The following is a 19,478-nucleotide window of genomic DNA, read 5'->3' on the forward strand; positions in this document are numbered from 1 at the left end:
ATGCTCTAAGTGGGATTTGAGTAAGCTGCCGTATTTGTAGGGAAAGGAGATCATTATTCCAGATCTGTCCCGAGGTCCCATAATTCCGGCTTTGGTCGGCAATAAATGCTCACATCATGTTGACACAGCAGATGAGCCACAGTCGGCTCACTCTTTTCCTGCCTGTTTTTAAAATATCCCACACACACTGCAAGATACACAACCTGACACGTAAATGCCATTTGAGTACAGTTTATATGATTAAATATTAAAAGCTATACTCATATTAGCGCAAGTGTTTTGTGAAATTAAATACCCTATTAAATGGCATTTCTGACAGTGGTGTTACAAGCAGGGAAGAGTGGGACTTAAAATCATGTTTAAAAATTAATGCTAATGGATGAAGCCTCTGTTGCAAAGTATGAGTTGTCACAAACACATAGCAGGTCCTGCGAAAGGAATCCATTTAAAATCACCGACACCCAAATCCACAGCCATTTTTTTCCTACCTGTAATTCAGTGCAGGCTCAAAAAGCAAAGTTCTCACCTGTCCCCTCCTGTCTACTTCTTCATTTGGGGTCTTTGTCCTCCAGGGTAGACGAGGACACCAGTTTTCCACCTAAAAAAAAAAAAGCCCATTATTACTGGACATCAGAACTCACGCGGTGCATGTCAGCTCAGGCAAAGCTGATAACGGACCTTTTGGGAGACAGAATTTCAAAGTGTGCTGGGATTTACTGACAGGGCTTCAAGCATTTAACTGAGTGACTATTTGCGTGAAGTGCTGCTATTTTATTTTAGTGCCTGCTGATATGTTTTGGTTGGGGAAAGTACTGGAGCATTCCTTTTATAGCTGCTCAACTTGGAATAGGAGTTAAAGAGAAAATATGTTTGGAAGTACAACAGCGTGCTTTTCCAGCAACTGTAAATCACTATTTATAAAAACATTAACAGGAGATATTTCAATAGAGATATTCTCAATTCCAACACCTGAAACTGATACCGATACCAAAGACTGATAATGATTCTCGGACCTCGAACTCAGCATATTGTGCAATATGAACAAAACCATGCAATACATGGGTGTTAACAGCTGGAACAAGCTCTGACACATTGCCTCCATTACAAGACAGAACCACTGCTAGATGATTCACTCAGACGTTACCGGCCCGTTTGAATATCTGTTCCTTTTAAAGTCATTTAAATTCATCTGCAACATTTGTGTCAGCAGTTCTAAAACGCGAGGAGCGTGGCGACATGGTGGGTCTAGTTCTTGCTACAAATTGAGCACTGAAATCCACATTCTTGGGGCAAACAAAGACATTTTTGCACGGTGCCGTTTTGGCTGGTTGTCACACGTTCAAAGGCGTGTTTGAGGGGTGAGACATGCTTTGAAGGCTGGGCTAAGACCAGGGTTTAGGTTAGGATGTGATAGGGTAAGCAGCTGTGGAATGCGTTGTGTCTGTGAAAGTCCTCCCAAAGATTAAAGTACAAGGATGTATGCGTGATTTGCCAATGTCAGCAGGTTCAAAATAAAAATACATTCAGAGGAAGAAAGTGCATGGGTGCATTCTCCTTCTCAAATCCCAACACCCACACCCCCACACACACACACACCCACACACACACCCACACACACACTGTGTGCAGTCAGCTGAGCCCTGACCTTCTCCTGCTGACGTCCATCATACATTACCCTCTCTGGTTTGCTTCTCCACAAGGTTAATGAGCTGGTCAACACGTTTGAATTACACATGGAATCATGTGTGTATTGAAACCCTCCTGTGTGTTTGTGGTCTTTAGTTTGGGGCCTGACGGCAGCCATTTTTAAGTGGATATTACATGCTCACTGCCTCACCAACCACAAGACTGGAGGCAGAGATCGAGGGCAAGCGGGGAAAAAATGCATTGGTCATGAATCAGTATGGTTCTTCACTGTATCTTCAATGTGATGCTGTTTGTTTATTTATTTCAAGAACTGGGGAGATGGCTAATTGATTTTGCTTCTGTCTACCTCACTTCTATTTTAATGCAGAGTGGTCTGAATGTCCTGTGTTCACTGCAATGCTTTCACCTCGTATGCAGTATTCATGAGCAGGTACTGACCTTTCCATATCTGAAGCACTGAGAGGAATATTTCTTTGCAAAAATAGCCCTCAATCGAGCTCCCCAAAGGGAATTTTCTCTCTTAGATCTGCATTCAGTAATCAGCATTAAAACCAAGAGCCATCAAGGCTGAAACCTCTCAAGATATTTTTTCCCCTACTGATTTGAGGAATAGAAAATCCTGAAATTCCTCCTAAAATCTGATTTAAAAAAGTAATTACAGGCCATATGGCCAGTCCTCGCAAGGAGGAATCATGCAACATTGAAAGTCTCAAAGTGGCCCTTGAAGGAATACAAGCTTCTATATATTAGTGCTGGTCAATAAAATATGAGTCCTCCATGCTCGTCTGGCCATTTGCTGGGAAGGAAAGCAATTTCACATCTTCCCTTCCAAATTTAAAGAAACCCTCTTGCTTGGGCTCAGCCTCCTTTTTCACTCAACCATCATCTCTTCTCCCACAAGGAGGACCCTTAACATGCTCTAATTCGCTCTCATTAAAACCTGACATGGCATCAGCCTCTCCTTTCATCTTATCCTCAGCGTTTCATTCTAAAGTGATTACTGTCAGGTTACAGGGTTTGCTACTACTGAACTTTCTATTTTCATCATCTTGCACAGTCTAATGCAGTAATCCCAAAGTGCTCCACCCTGGTGCCCGTTGTGCTCCTGATTCCTTAATGTGCACAGGTTAAATTATTAATTTATGATATGTATCTGTTGCTACAAAGTCTCATTAAAACCGAGGACACACACGACTTCAAATAGTCAAACGGGGGTCACCTCGCTCAGGTAGATGAAGAAGGAGCAGGTGGAGCCGTCCACGCCATAGTTGGAGTAGCAGGAGTCAGAACGCCACATCTCTTTCATCCACTGGAAGAGGATCATTTTGAAATAGTGTCACATGGTACATTCTTATCTGAGTGACCACATTCAGCACAGAGATTTTAAATACGGTCATCTGAGGTTTAATTAAACATCCTAAAGACCAAAGAAAGAAAGAAGAGCATGATAACATGAGAGTGGCTCTAAGCGTGCCAGTGTGCTGAATAAAAAAAAAAAAAAGAATTACTGCTGATCTACAATCAGCATTTACTATCTGGATCGGTCTGTAACGTGGCTGATAGATGCATACCGGTTTACATTAACATGCTGAAGCTGTGATCATTGAGGCTCAGTAGAATTTCTGTCTGCATGTGTGTGTGTGGGTGTGTACATCGACACTATGTGTGCACTCAATTAGGCCCAGAAAAACGACCTCTTCTGTCGTTTAGACTCATAAGGTCTGATCTGTAACCACATAATGTTGTTTGTTTTGATTACAAAATACAATCTGAGCTTATTCATCGCTTTAAAATCCAACTCTAAAGCCTTTATCAAGAATATATTATTCCCTGATGATCAAAACCTGCCTAATACAGCTCTGAATGTATTTCTAGCCCTCCAATTTACGGCCAAAATATGTATGAGATGGCTTGTTATTGAGCTTTCTGCTTTCTGTTTTTAAAGATATCAGGGCGGTACATTATTTACAAGGGTCTATTCAGCACCACTGTTGCCTTCAAAAACCTGTGCAGGCACGCTCGGAAGTACACACCAAGTGGTAAAACTTGATGTAATAAAGATAAATATGAGACAATCAAACAGGAAGGTACATGTGCTCAGAGTTTTCCTGTCCTCAGCCACAGCCATCTTAATGTACAACCTGTTTCCAGCATAAACCAGAATAAAATCAGAAGGTGCTGAAAAGAGCCATCTCTAGAGGTGTCTGTGTGGATGCCATTTACCTTCAGCTTGCCCTCGCAGTGAGGAAAACCCTCCAACGACGGGAGCTCACACTTCTCCTGGGCTCCATTTAGAAGGTCTGCAGAGACCGAAAAATCAATGGTCAAGTCGAGAAAATTTTCAACAAGGGGTATCATGCTGAGAGGAGGCAAGCTGAAGCATTCCCCCACAAAATGAAAACAGTATCGGTCATTTATACAAAAAAATGCTAATTAATGCAGCAATCACTCCAAATGCATCATTGCTGTAGAAAACAGTGAGCCGTTAGGCATTAGCAGAATGATTTGTATCTGCTACAGAATAGTTACGCAACGCCTCGTCTATTCTGAACAGATACAGCTGATCAATTATGATAGGAAATTCAATCTTTTTCTTCTTTTTGGCAGTATTGTCAGAGCTCACAGTGATTACAGAGCTTTCCAAACAGAATGAGTGGCTGACAACACAGCGTGTGTATGACAGTGGGTAGAACTTATTTTCTATCCCCTGGGCAACTTGAATGCTTGGGGAGCAATTTGTAGCATTTTGCAAAGCAGGAAGATGTTGTTGTTTTTTAGTTAAATTTACCATCTTGCTTTGATTTAGGTGATTATCCTTGTTTGACTCCAGTAACAAAAAACACACAAAAGTGCAAGAACAATTCTGGATAAATTCCCATATAAGATATATTGATGGATAAAGAAGTATTACATTTAGGAAAAAAATGAGTTTCATTCCTTAAATGCTGATAATCAATAAAAAGTACTCATTTTATGTTCGTTAAACCTTCTATGTACTGCTGATATCAACATTTTCAGTTGGAGACTTAAGTACCTCAGTATCTATTACAGAACTAAAAATATGAACAAACAAAAAAAGGATACTAACAAGTTACATTTTCCCCTGGATTCTCCTCCTGTGCCACTCTGACTTTGTTAACTTGATTCACAAAATATTTGTTTTTCCAAGAAGACAAAGACACCTACAGATAACTATATAACCAATTATCATCTGTCCTATGTGTGTCACCAAGCTACATTAAACAATAACAATAACACCCATTTATATATCATAAGCACAGCAGTACTGTAATCACGCTACACCTCCCACGGCTTAAAAAGCAAGTCTAGCAATGACATCTGGATATGGCTCACTAATCTGCAGCCAAGGATGAGTTTCAGCCAATGCAATCACCTTTAGCTGTGCGACCTAAACTCTATACAGGCTGAAAGCACAACTGAGACCTGTGCTGAATTAGGCCACGATGACACACACAGATTGAGAAGACTTTTTTTCCAACAGTCAATCTCAAATGCTTTCAACATCACCATCAGATTAACATTCCCGGCTCGCACGCAGGCTTCCCCTTCATATAATGACCTTTTTGAGATCCCTACTCAGAGACACGTACGTCATCATCACTGACCTTTATTGCCGGGGCATAAATAATGCATTATTGGCGCCTGGGCAGAGAAGAAATAAAACCGTAGAACATCGACACCAGACTGTCATACTGAGTTTGTTAGCAGGTTTTTCAGGTTTCTGGATGTGTTTATTCTCTGACATGAATGAAGCTACAGTTGCAGCTCTGGGATGTGGGCAGAGTATATATATTTTTTTACAATATTTCGGCGCGTCTGCAACGAGAAGCAGGTCGCGTATTCCGCTGGGAAAGTTTTGCTTTCGCTTTCTCTGTTTCTGTGCTGTCAGAATGAGCCATTTTCAAGATGATCAAGAGCGGTGATGAAAGGCAACAGAACGGTGCAAGTAAATACAAAATCAGAGAGATGGAAAGACAACAAGTTTCCTTCACTGCTTTAGTCATTATCCAACAGAGAAGTCAGACATGCTACGCTCAAATAAAACTGCTAAAATGGACATTTTTAAACATATGACATCAGCACGCTAAGCACGCTGATTTAATCTGAAATCCATTAACATTCTTTCCAATAAAGAATGTTCAACTTTCTGGAGTAAATATATCACACGCTGACATATGCCAAAGTGTATTATTCAAAATGTTCACATCTATCGTCTAGACATAGCACGCTGTTGTACTTCCAAACATATTATTTTTGACAGCTACGCTTGAGGTTCAGTTCAAAAGGTGCCTGTTGAAAAGCAGTCTGTTCAAATTAAATGCCAGGATTTAAAGACGACACAACACTGACTGAAGTCACATTCAGACAGCAGCTACAAAAGAACATGACTGTAATATCTGACATCTGATACATTAGATAACTGTGGCTACAGAGCAACATTAAAAAGTTATTAAGTCTGTTAATTGTGTAGATATCTTTGTTGTATCTTTACTATTTCAATGGCCATATTTTTTGTATTTTAGTATTTTGATCACAACAATCTAAAAACGGCCTTGAGTAAACACAGATGCCCCCCAAAATTAACCTCAAGTGTGCCTATTGTCTCTGCACATTTTGGCTGAGAACATGAGGCCCACAAGGCCCTGTCCTGAGCCCCTTTCTACTCCTTTAATCTACTATACAGCACTTCATAACAGACAGGGGATGTGTGGAGGAGAAGACTGTTTACCTTTATGGCCACCAAATGGCCATAAAATGCAGACAAGGTTGTGGTTATGTCACATATCAAAGTCACCATCATTCAGCAGTTTTTTTATTAACCATAACACGGGGGGCCAAAGCTGACAGACATTTTTTCTCAAGGTTTAATTAAGCAGAGGATGCTGCTGCTGCTGTAATGGCTAAATATAGCTCACATCAAATTAGGAAAAAAAAAAATACACTCAAGTGCTGCCATTTCAAGTGAAGCTAATCTCAGCTCCATTCATTCAACTCCAAAGATGACGTCAGTCTTTTCAAAGTCACCCACCTCCATTCCTTACTCACTCAATTTAAAAAGAAAAAAACCCACTACAGTATGAATAAAAACAAAGAGCTCACACTGAGACTGATTAACAGAATTTTCCAGACCTGCTGCATCCAGGCTTTCAAACAAAAGCTGAGACACATTTACATCGTAAAAGTGGTTTATTTTGTCCATAGTACCATGTCAGAGGAATGTAAACTGAGACAATTTTCCACATAACCTTTACTCAATAACTACACAAGGAACACCATGTACAAGTAAACAATTGAAGTAAAAAGCCAGGCCAGAAAATAAGTCATGTGTGTCCAACATTTTAAGTTGTTTGTGTTGATCCAGAGCCTGGAACAAACTCATCCACTGCCATTAGTTACCCAATACAGCTTAAACTGCCTCACAATGAGTGAGAATGCACACACAATGCACATTTCCTCTCCTTTTGTGTCCAAAACTGAGGTCATCTGCCATTTGACAACTCCAGGATTAGACTGAGGACATCTGGTTCATGTTATTCTCTCTCTCCCATTCTGTGCTTCCCCCCATTTCTCCCACTTTCATTTTATGTGTGCTACATAATCACATAAATTATAATAATAATATGAAATATGCCAAGACCAAACTGCTAATGGGGAAAGGTTGTGGAAGTTCATAGAAAATCTCACTTTGCATTTTGATAAAGAAACAATAAACCTCCACAAACAGTGACTCAAAAATAAAAGCAAAAATGGAAACTGAAGGGTAAGAAGTGCAGCTTTTTGCAAATATGGAATGAGAAGCAGAAGAATCCATGTGCAAGTGTGTGAGAATCACATCTCTGCAGCAGCTCATCAATTAAACAGGATGCAGCCTGGCTGATGGACAACGCCTCAGCGACAGCAAACAGCTGCGCAGGTGAAAAGCAGCCGAAAAGAAAACCTGTATTAACGCTGACAGAGCGACTGCATGGAAATAACTGTCCAGGCTGGATCAGACACTGCCAACAACCTGTTCACACTTTTGGAAATGATGTGTGTCACATTATAGGTTCAAGGATGTGACTACTTATGTGCAGCATTATTGGATCCACAGGTTCTGATTGTAACATAAAGATGTGCAGACAGCACACGTCCAATGAAGTCGTCAAACTTTGCTTTACCGCTCAGGCGGTGGACTTGCTACCTGAAGGTGCACTGCAACAGACATCACTAAAGAATGTGTTTGGAGCTGGTAAAAACACACGCTGCCTCTGGTGACACATGATTTTCCACCGTTAAGTTTTGCATTCCAAGTCCAAATGTCCCATCCCCTCCACTTTTCCAGCCGACGCCAACTTTCCTTCCCCTCGCACCCCCTGTTTTAGTGTTGCAAAGTTGTCCTCTGTTGTTTTTATCTTTTGTGTTTGATGTCATTCGATCATCCATAATGTTCTCCATTTGTATTGCATGTGCACTATACAGTCGGAGGATGGTATTAAGCTGTCACTGCAAGGCCACGACTAATGCTCCATTCATAAATTGTGATACCCGGCAAAAGGTTTAGGTAGATCTGAGAGATATGGCCTAAAATTCATATCATGGTATAAATTCAGCCCCTTCGTGGTGACAGTATATATTGTGATATATACTGTCACTGTACTGTTATAATGGAAGTGTTTCTGAAAGGGTTATTAACCTCTATTGTGCAGAACTCAAACCTCAGAATTAAAAAAATAGTGCAAATGAACACAAATAACATTGCTGATATTCTGAATAAAGATAGCTGTTTCCTGTAAAGAAGCTGTTTGGGCACACTGTACTTTGGGTGTTGTTGCTGTTGTGATGAGAAGGATTTTATATAAAACTGAGAACAGTTAAAATAAAACCAAATTTCATCAATTTGTTTCAAAATTCCTACAAATGGCTTGACTTAAAGGACTAATTCCAGACACCTGCTAGACATATTCTGCCCCATAAACAAAGATAAGCACATCCTCAGTGTGACTCATTTGGCATTTTGGCTCTGCAGTGAAGCTTAATATAAACTGCATGTTTTCACCAATCAACCGCACATCCGCCAAAAGCAGAACAGGAAATATTACCTGCCTCACACGCTTCATCTTAATGTGAAGTGTGAATTCATGTGGGCACTCATGAACAAGTGTTGGAAATGACAAACCTTTTCATGTCATTTGCAGAGCACAATTGCACTCTAGTCCTACTTTAAAACTTACGGTGGGGGTCTGAACAAAAAAATATAGATCTCTTGTTTACATGTCAGTTAAAAATGTGATGGAATTGATGGGCTTGATAACTGATGAAGCAATGTAAATTTTACTCCGACAGAGTTGGGGCTGTAGCTGAAACTAGAACAAACCAGACTGTTAAAGAGAAGGACGAGACAATGTAGGACGCAGAGGGAGAGTGCAGAATATAAAGAAGCAGAGCCTTACGGTGCGCACAGATCAGGGACACAGAAGAGATAAAAACCTGTAATAGTGTAATGATAGAAACCATATTATTTCACATTTGGAGAGACTGCTAATTTAAATAATGAGGTTCTCACTGAGTAAAATCCTGAAATCCACCCAGAAATTGTATAATGCCTCCAAAATTTCTGAGTAGTTCCCACAAAACAAGCACACGTTTCAACTACAGAGGGGTTGGGTTAGGACAATGAAAAAAGTGGGGTGCACGTGTCCCAGTCAATGGTGCCGTAGCACAGATGTTATTGTCATCTCACCTCTGTCTTCTTAATCAGCTCTATATTCAAGACCCAGCATGGGTGAAGGCTCGGGGAAAAAGAGGAGGGAGGCAACAGTGCAGGAATGAGTGAGCAAAACATGCAGACAAATCACATTTACATATGGAAATGCATGAACGCGTGGTGCGTGTGTGCCTCTTGAGTATCTTCATTTTCATGTAATGATACGTTTGTTTACTGCTGCAAATGCTGGTCCTTCATTGAAAAATAAAAAAGTCAAGAAATGAGAAACTCACACACTCTGATTACAAGTTTTTCAAAAATGCAAGGACGACAGGAAAAAAAAGGAAGCTTTTGAAAGACATCTGCCCCTCCAGCAGGTTCCTTATATTAGAAGGGCATGGATCGGGAACACCTACAGACACTGTTTATTTTAAACTCAGTTTTAGTAAGGATTAGTTCCAGAAAACCTGTCTGGAGCCAGGCAAAAGTAATATTTTTAGATGGAGGTAGAAAAAAAATCCAATGTAAAAATGGTGCACCAACATCCCATAGTAACGATAAACCAAATGAGACAAATGAATCCAGTTCAGCTTCTGCATTCATTTATATCCACTGCGGTTCGATGAGTGTCAGTGTTCATGTGAGAGCCTGACAGTGTGTGGGAGCTGTCAGCGACTCGCAGCAACTTATTTTCTCCGAGTGGGTTTGTGTGTATTTTATTAGTATTGATCGCCAGGCTGCAGAAGTAAACAGGCTTTCCAGAATGCAATGGAGCCCAAAGACTTTTTTCAAGTAATTGAAAAAAGGAGTCCGACGAGATACTTTTTTCTTGTTAAAATGACAAAAATGGATAACTTTTGCGGAAAAAAGAACTGTTGAGTAGACACTGAATGGACATAAATGAGATGTTTGAGAGGAAAATAATGAACTCGGGCAGACAAGAATCACAAGGCCACCAGGACAATCCTTAGCAGAAACCCTGCCCTTGTTCCTCTGTTGACTCCAAAACCTGGGATCTTATATTTCATTGCGAATGTAAACAGAGATACAGGCGGATCAATAACTAATGAAGACAAAGGGGTGAAGATGCCCTGAGCCAAACATGCCAGAGAGAGGGGATGCTGCAAGTCAAGCAGAAGTCAATAAGGAACACTGATATCACAGTGGGGGAGGGGGGGGCAGCTCATAAAGGAAAGAACACGGAGGAAACAGGGAAACAAGAAGCCAGACCATTCATTACAGCTGACTCCAGCCCTAGGTGCTTGTGTGTGTATGCGTGTGTGTGTAGGAGGAGATTACATTTCCATGCCAACACATAAAGCACTGCTGGGGGAAGCTGATTGGCCACATCAGCAAGACACGGCAAGGCAAGACGACGCACACTGTAGTGGGACCGAGTCCCATCTGTTTCCTGCTTAGCAGCATCCAGGGGCCAGATCCACTATTTGTGGCTTAAGAGGCTTCTGAGCTTGTTTTCCTGAATTGATGTAACAGCAACAGAGCTTGAATTGCAAAATGATAAATCCTTTTTTTGACTGTGAGGCACATACAAAGAAGTGTGGCTGATAAGTGCTGACAGAGGGCTACATTTTTGTGAGATGACCACAAACAGATGTGGTGTACAGACATGTTATTTCACAAGAGCCCAACTTTGAGGATGTGAAAATACAAATGTTCTGCTTAGAATTTGACTAATAACTGTATGTTATGCATGAAGTTTTTCGAGACATGAGAATGTCTCACAATAAGTTCTTCGCAGCACCTATTGTCACAAATAACACAATGGTGGATTCCATTCATTATTTGCTCAATCCGCCAATGCACGGGGGCTCAATTAAATGCCACCAGTCCCCTTTTCTCTTCTGCAGCTATTTCAGTGTCTTTGCAGCCTTCACAGAGAAGAGGTATACAGCTAAGGGGAGTGTGGTCTCTTGGCTGTTGCTCAGATCCATCTTGATAGCAGCCTCTCTGAAAGCCAGGCATGTTCCCTTCACTGTCCTGATTCCTATCTATGTAATTGACTTTGAGTCGGGGAGAAGCGCTGTCGTAGAGCTACAGCAGAGCATCCTGCCACCTACTCCAACTGAGATCTTGCGGCGTTCCAACCTCCAGCCCGATGCCAACCAGAAGCAGCTGAAGTTGCCAGTGAACGCGGCAGATGAAGGCCGTGCGGATGCGAGTCCAGGTGTAATCGCTGAGCAACACGTCGAGCAAAGAGCGTCTCAATGACAGTCCGCCAGATTAGTGTCTAGGTTCCACTGTGGCTGGACTGAGACCAAAGAAAAGTGAAGAATGTGCTGCCAAAGTCTTGGTGGTTCTTATACTGATACAAGGTCCCAACATCAAAATAAAGCTTTTGAGAAACTAGAACCTGAAAATATCTTACAAATCAACTCAAACATTACTGTAAACATCATCTTTTCTGATAACATTGGCATTCAAGCCAAGGGCAAAACCTTTTACCCTCAGTTTAAAACCAAAAAGAGTGTGTTTGGAAATGTTTTTATCAATATAAATGACAAACAAATAACAGAAATGACATGAAATTTATTGAGGCAAACCAAACCTCTTCTCAGTACCTTCTTAATGAAACACTGCATAAAGCCATATAACGTTTCAAGTGCCATCAAAAATATTACTGCTTATGAGCAAAAATAAAGTGTTGCTGGTTTTTGCTTATATTTTTACATCTCCATTGGTAGAATTTCCATATCTTATTGTGTATGTGCTTTTTTTAACCGTTTTCTAATTAAATCGAAAGCAATTGACTGTTGAAATCAAAACTCAGCAAGCCGACAGCCCGCAGAAGCATAAGAACCCCATCTCGCCCATTCAATGGTAGAAGGATATCTCACTGTTTTAGTGTCTACCCAGATCACCATTTCAATGTTTCGTGTTTATCAGTTCAATAAAAAATGTAAGAAAACGGTTGAAAACAGCAAGGCTCCATTGCGTTTGCCCAGATTGCCTGGATTCACAAACTTTTGAAAACTCGGCCCCAAAGTGAAAAGGTTTGAAAACGCTTCTGTTCTCCTTTCCATGTAAACAGGTTGCACTGTTTTCAGTGAAAATGGTGAAGCAAGACACTTGTGAATCACCCTTTCAGATGAAGCTAGCGCGCCCACCTATGACAACATCAACAACGACAGCTACGGCCAGCTACACCTTTGAAAATGCAAAGAAATGGTTCCATCTCTGCTGACAACCTTGTTGTGTAAATGTGGCTAACGCTACATTTCTCCAGTGCTGCTGATTCTGAAGAGCCCGGGCAGATTAGTGTGAAGTGACTGGTCCTGACGGCCCACCGCTGTTAAGTCGTGGCGACGGTAAGTCAGGTAATTCAAGCCTACAATAGTGTTTCAGACCACAGAATCTATATTCTATGTGTCTCATGCTGCTTAAACAGCTGACATGGAATCTGAATAGGATCCAAAAATGTAGTCTGGCCATATAAGGTGTTTGGAGGCCTTTGTGCATTACTGGCAAAATTTAGTGGGAGTGTTTTTCACTCTGGGGAATTAAAAATGAAACCAGGGGCTCAGTCTCTCTTACAGTGCATTACTATTCAATAAATACCAAAGCAGCAGCAGCAGCTCTTTGGTGCTCCAATGGACTAGAATCAAAGATGGGTTCAAATTCAAATAACAACAACAACAAAAAAAGACATAATACCTACCAGCAACATTAACTTTTTCAACATTTGTTACGCTGGGTGTGGCAGTGCTGGTGCTGGAGGACATGTTGGCCCCTGTGCCGTTATAAATGTTTTCCACCTTGGCTTCCAGCTTTCCGAGCCTCAGCATGATGTTATCAAGCAGCACCGCAAGAGTCTTCTTCAAATCTGCAAGGCAGAGATTATTGGGTAAGCTGTGCATCAAAAACCTGAAAAATCACAGACGTTTACTCCATGTTACTGTCCTAACGTCATACTAAAGTTACGCAACGCAGCCCAAAATGTGGATTCGATTCTCAAATGAAAAATATCTATACATGTGGCTACTACATTGTTGGCAATTTGCACCACATTGCCAACAGCAAAACAGTTTCAAATGAGTATTAGGTTCATTTTTATGTGTCTAATTAAACGAGCAATTCATTCCGGCTCTTGTTCTGCAGTTTTCCCTCAGTGAACACATGCATGAATTGTGCTCGGCTACAGCACAGCTATAAATGTCCATCTGGTTAGTTTTCATCTCCCACTCCATCAAATCTCAAAGTTTCAAGCAAAGTTTTTTTTTTTTTTATGTAAAACTACAACCAGAGGGTCTTTTTAAGCAACCTTATAGTTTAATGTGGGCCTTGGGTGGATTATTTTAATAACATGATCTATCAGCATAGGGCAGAGCTAATGCCAAGACTGAACACGATAAAATTTGGCCGTCAGCTCTGGCATTTGTTTGATTTTGCAGCCTCCAGGAATCAAAGTGACATTTAAAGACAAGTGTGAAGTTGTTTGGAGACGCCACACTCAAGATCTGCAACGTTTAAGGAATACGTGTGTTATCTTATCTGATTCGCTTTCCAAGTGTGCATAACTGATTTTAAATTCCTCACGCTCATCACACAAAGATAATAGCAGCTTGTCTATCACATCCAAGTGCCACATTTGCCCTCACCATGATGCATTTGACGTGCCAGCTTCCATCACGTCACAGAGATTGGCAGGGGTGCAACGAGGCTTGGCAGAGCACACCAGACTGTTTCGCGTGAAGAGAAATGCCGGAGCATTTGTCTGATTGGTGTGAGCTCCACGCTGTGAGCAGTAAATGTATGAGGAGCGGAGCAGCACAGCGAGACCCAGAGGAAGCCAAACGGAAAGCTTTAGAGAAAAGGCCACGCAAAGCAACTGGGTTGAACATAATTAGAGAAAAAGGGAAAGTCTTCCTCTGTTCACCTCTGGCACAAACGCCCACTGACATCAGGGTGCTTATCAGCCTGAATCTTCATCAGGCTTATTAAAAATCCCAGCTTATGTCTTAGCTGGTACAAAAGGAAAAGAAGGCAATAATTGACCAATTTGAAGGAGCCAAATTATAGTGATTCATATATTATTTCTTGGTAATAGAATAGCTTAGTTGTTAATTGCTGCTAACCAATTGCTTTGTTAAAAGTAAAATTAATATTTTTGTGTTTTACTGGGAAAATTCTGAAACCTTTTTACACACACATTAAATATGCAAATTCAACAAACATGCTTTTCTGGCCTTTAAAATCTCGAGTCTCTCTTTAAAGTAAAATCATTATTACCAATATTACAATTGGGACAGCTAGTTTACAATGAGCAAGAAGAAAATCAAATCTGAAAAAGCTCCTCTCAAATATAAAAGCAGTTCAATTAACTCTCATTATCCAGCAGCATTTGAAAGTCTCCATTATACTGTAAATGGTTTTTATCCTTCTGTGCACTAAAGCTGATGGCAGGTGATCACACAGCGAGGGGTAGATGCAGTCCAAGTGTATTACAGTTCTGCGCACTGCAAACCTGGCATCATGGCCAATGACCGAACTCTCCTATTATAAAAGGAGGCAAGGATGAAACCTGCAATATAATCCAGCACAGAGCAGATACAGATGCAATCTAATAGGCTCCGATTGAACAAGAAAAATGGATCATGTGTCCAAGTCACAAAAGAAACATAAAATACTGGTTGTGAGGTAACAAGACATTTTGTGGCCATTCACACCCAGTTGGATTTCTTTTTTCGGAAAGGGTGGAACGGAAAAGATCATATCTCTAGCTACATCTGACCTCACTGGGGTTAGACTCAGAGGAAGACGATACGTCAGCACAGGACAACAGGTTTCAAAATGTTTTAGAGCAAATTTAGCTGTTTTTTCTGCTTTTATAAGATTATGTTTCAGATATCCAACAACCATGATTGTCATGGAAAACAATAAGATAACAATAAACAGAATAATATGCCATTAATGGTTTAATAAATGGTTAAAACCTGATGGGGAATATTCAAGACAAGATTACAAGAGGGACACGTATACTGTTGTGTCAATATACCTCACATGGCCACAATATTTAACACCGTGAAGCCAACTGTTTGCTAAAAATATAAATTATTTTGGTATCAATTTAATAACCTACATCCACAGTTATTCAATTATTCAAAAAATGAATCCACGGGCTTTGATAGTAAAGATAATAAAGACAAAATGGTTCCTTATGGACATACTTAAAGCAGACATGCAAAATACTTATAACCTCAGATCAGCTGCATGTACAGAAAGGCAGATGGAGTGAGTGGCTTCTTAACAGCTGCCTTTCTTCAATCAGATAAACTACTGAAGGGAGCAACTGTCAACCAAACTGTCTTTGTTGGAGCCACTTGATTAAATTCAGACGCATTGAGACTGCATGGGTCATTTCTGGAAAGAGAGGAAGGAAATCCAGTTTCCTCTTGAACTGATTATGCATCATATCAGGGTAAATCATCGAGACAAGTCGGTGAACGCAGGAAGCACAATATATCCTGCTGCCTTGCTATCAAATCAATGGCAAGAAATGGATTTTGATGGGGTATTGGATGGCCGACAGCACGCCGTCCTTCAGTTCTGACACACAATGAGAGTGAATTCATTCTGTTACAGAGCAAAACAAATTGGAAGGGACATGCCCGAAACGCTGCAAAATGTTACACCATAAACTGATTAGATCACATTTTAAACTCACATTTGGCTCGGATTTTAAACCAAATAAAAAAGATGTTTCAGATGAGAATTGGGGAAAAAATGATTTAGCGATTTGCAGCTGCCACAGTGACAGTTCACGTGTTCAGTTTTATTCTTCTTTTCTTGGCCGCTATATCCTTTTCCGGATCACGGTAAGGCTGCTGGAGCCTGTCCCAGCTGCACATGGGCCAAGCCAGAGAACTACCCTGAATGAATCATCAGCTCAACGCAGGGCCCCGTGTGAGCTTCTGGGGGTGCGCTCCCTAAAGGTGTCCCGGTACCTCCCCCTGCTTTGTTCACACTGGGGCTTGAGCTGAAAATGCTCTACTTCTCAGCCAAGTCCACTACGGACTGAGCTACATTACTGCTGTGCCTGAGCAACAAACTGGAAGATATGATGTGTGCCTCTTGACTGGCTGACCTGACATTTAAACAGAAAGTTTACATTTTGACTAATTCAGCCTGGTGTAGCACAGAATGGGAAAAGTCCATCTGAGACAAACGAGTGTTAAAATAATGCCTTTACCTCCAGGTGTTGGACCGATATTATTTGTAAGAATTTAATGAGTTTGTATTGATTATAAGTGGTTTCAATTTTCGTCGACAATTCACTTATCCACAAAGCTTTCTTCCTCTCCAAACATGTTTCAAGTTATTACATTGGGGGAAAAGAAACAAAGTCTTTTAAAGCCACTGTTTCTTTTCTGTTCTGCAGGCATGAGATGTATGGAAAGACTCTCACTGGCACTGATTGGACTTGTTTCTCTAAAAAACCCAGACACCCAGTGATTAAATTATTTCATCTGTTGATAAGATGCAGTCTTACACATAATGAGCTGATCTAAAGCAGGAACGTGCTTGGCATACTTCATTTAATAATCATATGAAAAACTGAGCTGTGGTTTTTCTGCAGTAATTATCAGGCCAAACTTTCCTGATTACATGTAGCCCTACTACTAACAATTACTTTAAATGTTACATTGCACAAATTTGCATCTTCCATACATTAACATAGCTTAAAAAAATCTATTTCAGCTTGTCATCAAGCATCGTTGTTTGCCTAAGGGACAGCACATTGGCACAGTAGTTAATATTATTGCCTCGCAGCAAGAATGTCATGTGTTCGATCCCCAGTTATAAAAGGCCTTTCTGTATTGAGTTCGTATGCTCTGTGGGCTTTCACCAGGTCCCCAACTATTAGAAACAGACAGACTAGCTTAATCAACAGTGGTGGTGCGGCTGAGGATTGACCCTTCAACTGGCCTCGAAATTCTGTTGTGCAATCAACTGTATAATGAGCAATAATATTCCATCCTATACTTCAACATCTTCCTCCAGAGGGTGTTGGTTTAAAAACATGACTGTATCTTGTTGTTTCTGTGGGAAATATAACAACGAATTCCAATATCAGGATTTTGATGAAGCTTCCCATTCAGGCATCCAGGCCAAGACACAAATCATTTCTGAGTGCCATTTCTTGACCTGTGCAATGAGACTATGTGCCAGCTCCATCAGTACCACTGTGCAGAAGGTGGCGCGTTATTAAACCACTTTATGTAGTAGTATCACCTCTATGCAGAAAAACTAACATAGAAATTTATGATCCAACAAGCCTTCACTCACCGTAAGCTGTCATGGTGCCCACATAAGGTCCATCCATGACACTCTGGTTCTCGTCAGCCAAAGCCTTGATGTAGCGCTTGCTGAGGTCCAGGATTTGCTGCTTCAGCACAGCGCTGTTCTCATGGCTGGCTCGTTGCTGAATGGTGAAGTGCAGCAGCATCATTCCCCAGATGAATCCAAAACTGACCAGGAAGAAGCCCAACTTCTGGGAAGATAGCTTCCACAGGAAGGGTGTGGCCATGCTGAATGAGAGTAGGTTTGCTGAAGCTGCTGAAGGATGATTCGACCAAAGAATGAGGAAAAAAGGTCTGGGGGAATCAGGAGGGCAGTGGGGGCAAAGCCATGGTGGTGCAACAGTGGTTGTTGTGAGGTTGTGGAGGGCTTTCTCGCCTCACCCGTGAGATTTCCTTCTCTGACCCATTGTCATCACTCAGTACCATCCCAATGGACTGAGTCCACACGGCTGAACACTGGAAAAGAAAAGAAAACAAAACAGGACTGTCAGCTGGATGATCTAGTAAAACAGATAAAGGTGAAGTTTGGTGTCAACAAAAGTGCGTTTACATATTTACAAAATAACATTAACAGATTGTAAGAACCAAAAGAGAAAAAAAAGCACCAAAAATATTTCATTTACAATGACGTGTAAAAACAAGAACCGTATTTTAAGCTAATGGTAGTCAATAAATGAACCCATCTACAATAAAATGTCTCTTTTAACAGAATCGGTAATATAGAATGAGAAAAACAAGAAACAAAATTATGACTGAGGTACAACCAGGCCATATGATTCTAATGGCTCTAAATGAGACGCCATTTAAAGCTCAGCGTTAGCATCACCTAACAGGGATCAATGTACTTGATGTGGCTGTGGGAGGCTCATGCAGATTCATAGTTCCCTCAAAATTTTATTCCACTGATATCCTAAATATTGACTGTACACTTTATCAGCCTCTGTTACAAGTGGAAAAACAGACAGGATTTTAAAACAAATGTTCAGCTATTTTGTCCAAAAAAAGAAAGATTCTTGTTTTTTGTTTTTTTTAGAAATTCTTTCTACAACTACCACTTGCATTATGTTACACGTTGAAGATGATTGAGGCAATGATCGGCTTTTTCCCCTTACAGAAAGAGCAGCGAAGTGAAATGAATAATCTGTAGAATCTTCTGTGGGTGATGGCAGCAGTGTTTGGGCCCTGTGGTCCGTCAACAGTCCTTATCTTTATTTCCTTTGCACCTGTCAGTTGTCACAATAAATGTCAACTCGCTGTACAACTGCCAAGCACGACTTAAAAACCTCTCTCCGATAATTCGGATCAGTTTGGGTAAGAGGGACAGAAAGCTATGTACTCCCAAATACTCTGAGATCCCGGAAGGGTTCGTTCCCTCTACTGTGTTCAGCGTTCACATTCAAACAGAGGCCGCAGATGCCGGAGTAAACGGCAGGTTGGTGAGGCTGAAGGTGCACTCACCAAGCCTTTTCCATGGATCGGCACCGACTCCTGCCTGTTAATGTGACTGACCCAGCCCACTGATTCTCTGTCCCCTGGCATCTGCTGGTACATGCAGTTACCTGCCTGGGCTCCAAAGGTGGGAAACACTCTGGATCAAATTATGGCAATGATAGTCCTGGGAAACTTTAACTCGCCAGCTACCAAAACTTTTATTCTTAAGGGTTTGGGTGAATTGGATCTATTGTGCGTAGTATAAAAACTGGAGTCCGGTGCTTTTTGTGAACTTTATGCCTCCTGGTTGCCTGAAATCTAAGTGTCTAAGGATACCTGGTTGTGAAAGGAGGCATGAGCCTATGACCCCCTCTCCC

General features: G+C 41.0%; 1 protein-coding gene and 1 long non-coding RNA gene across 4 annotated transcripts in view; both read right to left on the bottom strand.

The window, feature by feature from the left end:
- Nucleotides 1-19,478, bottom strand: part of mgat5 (alpha-1,6-mannosylglycoprotein 6-beta-N-acetylglucosaminyltransferase) — a 52,472-nt gene that overhangs the window by 24,631 nt on the left and 8,363 nt on the right. For 2 of the 3 annotated variants that reach the window (XM_057027268.1, XM_057027267.1), the window contains exons 2-6: nucleotides 17,657-18,126; nucleotides 13,029-13,193; nucleotides 3,871-3,947; nucleotides 2,867-2,956; nucleotides 527-598 (exon numbers count right to left, since the gene is read on the bottom strand). In XM_057027268.1, coding sequence (XP_056883248.1) covers nucleotides 527-598; nucleotides 2,867-2,956; nucleotides 3,871-3,947; nucleotides 13,029-13,193; nucleotides 17,657-17,897 — 645 coding nt within the window. In that variant the 5' untranslated portion in view covers nucleotides 17,898-18,126. The remainder of the gene's footprint in view (nucleotides 1-526; nucleotides 599-2,866; nucleotides 2,957-3,870; nucleotides 3,948-13,028; nucleotides 13,194-17,656; nucleotides 18,127-19,478) is intronic. The other variant, XM_057027269.1, reaches the window with a different exon arrangement.
- LOC130522672 (uncharacterized) lies at nucleotides 6,469-13,021 on the bottom strand. Its single transcript, XR_008949673.1, has 2 exons — nucleotides 12,488-13,021; nucleotides 6,469-12,438 (listed from the first exon to the last, which is right to left on the bottom strand). It is a non-coding gene; the product is annotated as an uncharacterized LOC130522672 (long non-coding RNA).

Source organism: Takifugu flavidus, chromosome 3, assembly GCF_003711565.1.
Source record: "Takifugu flavidus isolate HTHZ2018 chromosome 3, ASM371156v2, whole genome shotgun sequence".
Taxonomy (NCBI): domain Eukaryota; kingdom Metazoa; phylum Chordata; class Actinopteri; order Tetraodontiformes; family Tetraodontidae; genus Takifugu; species Takifugu flavidus.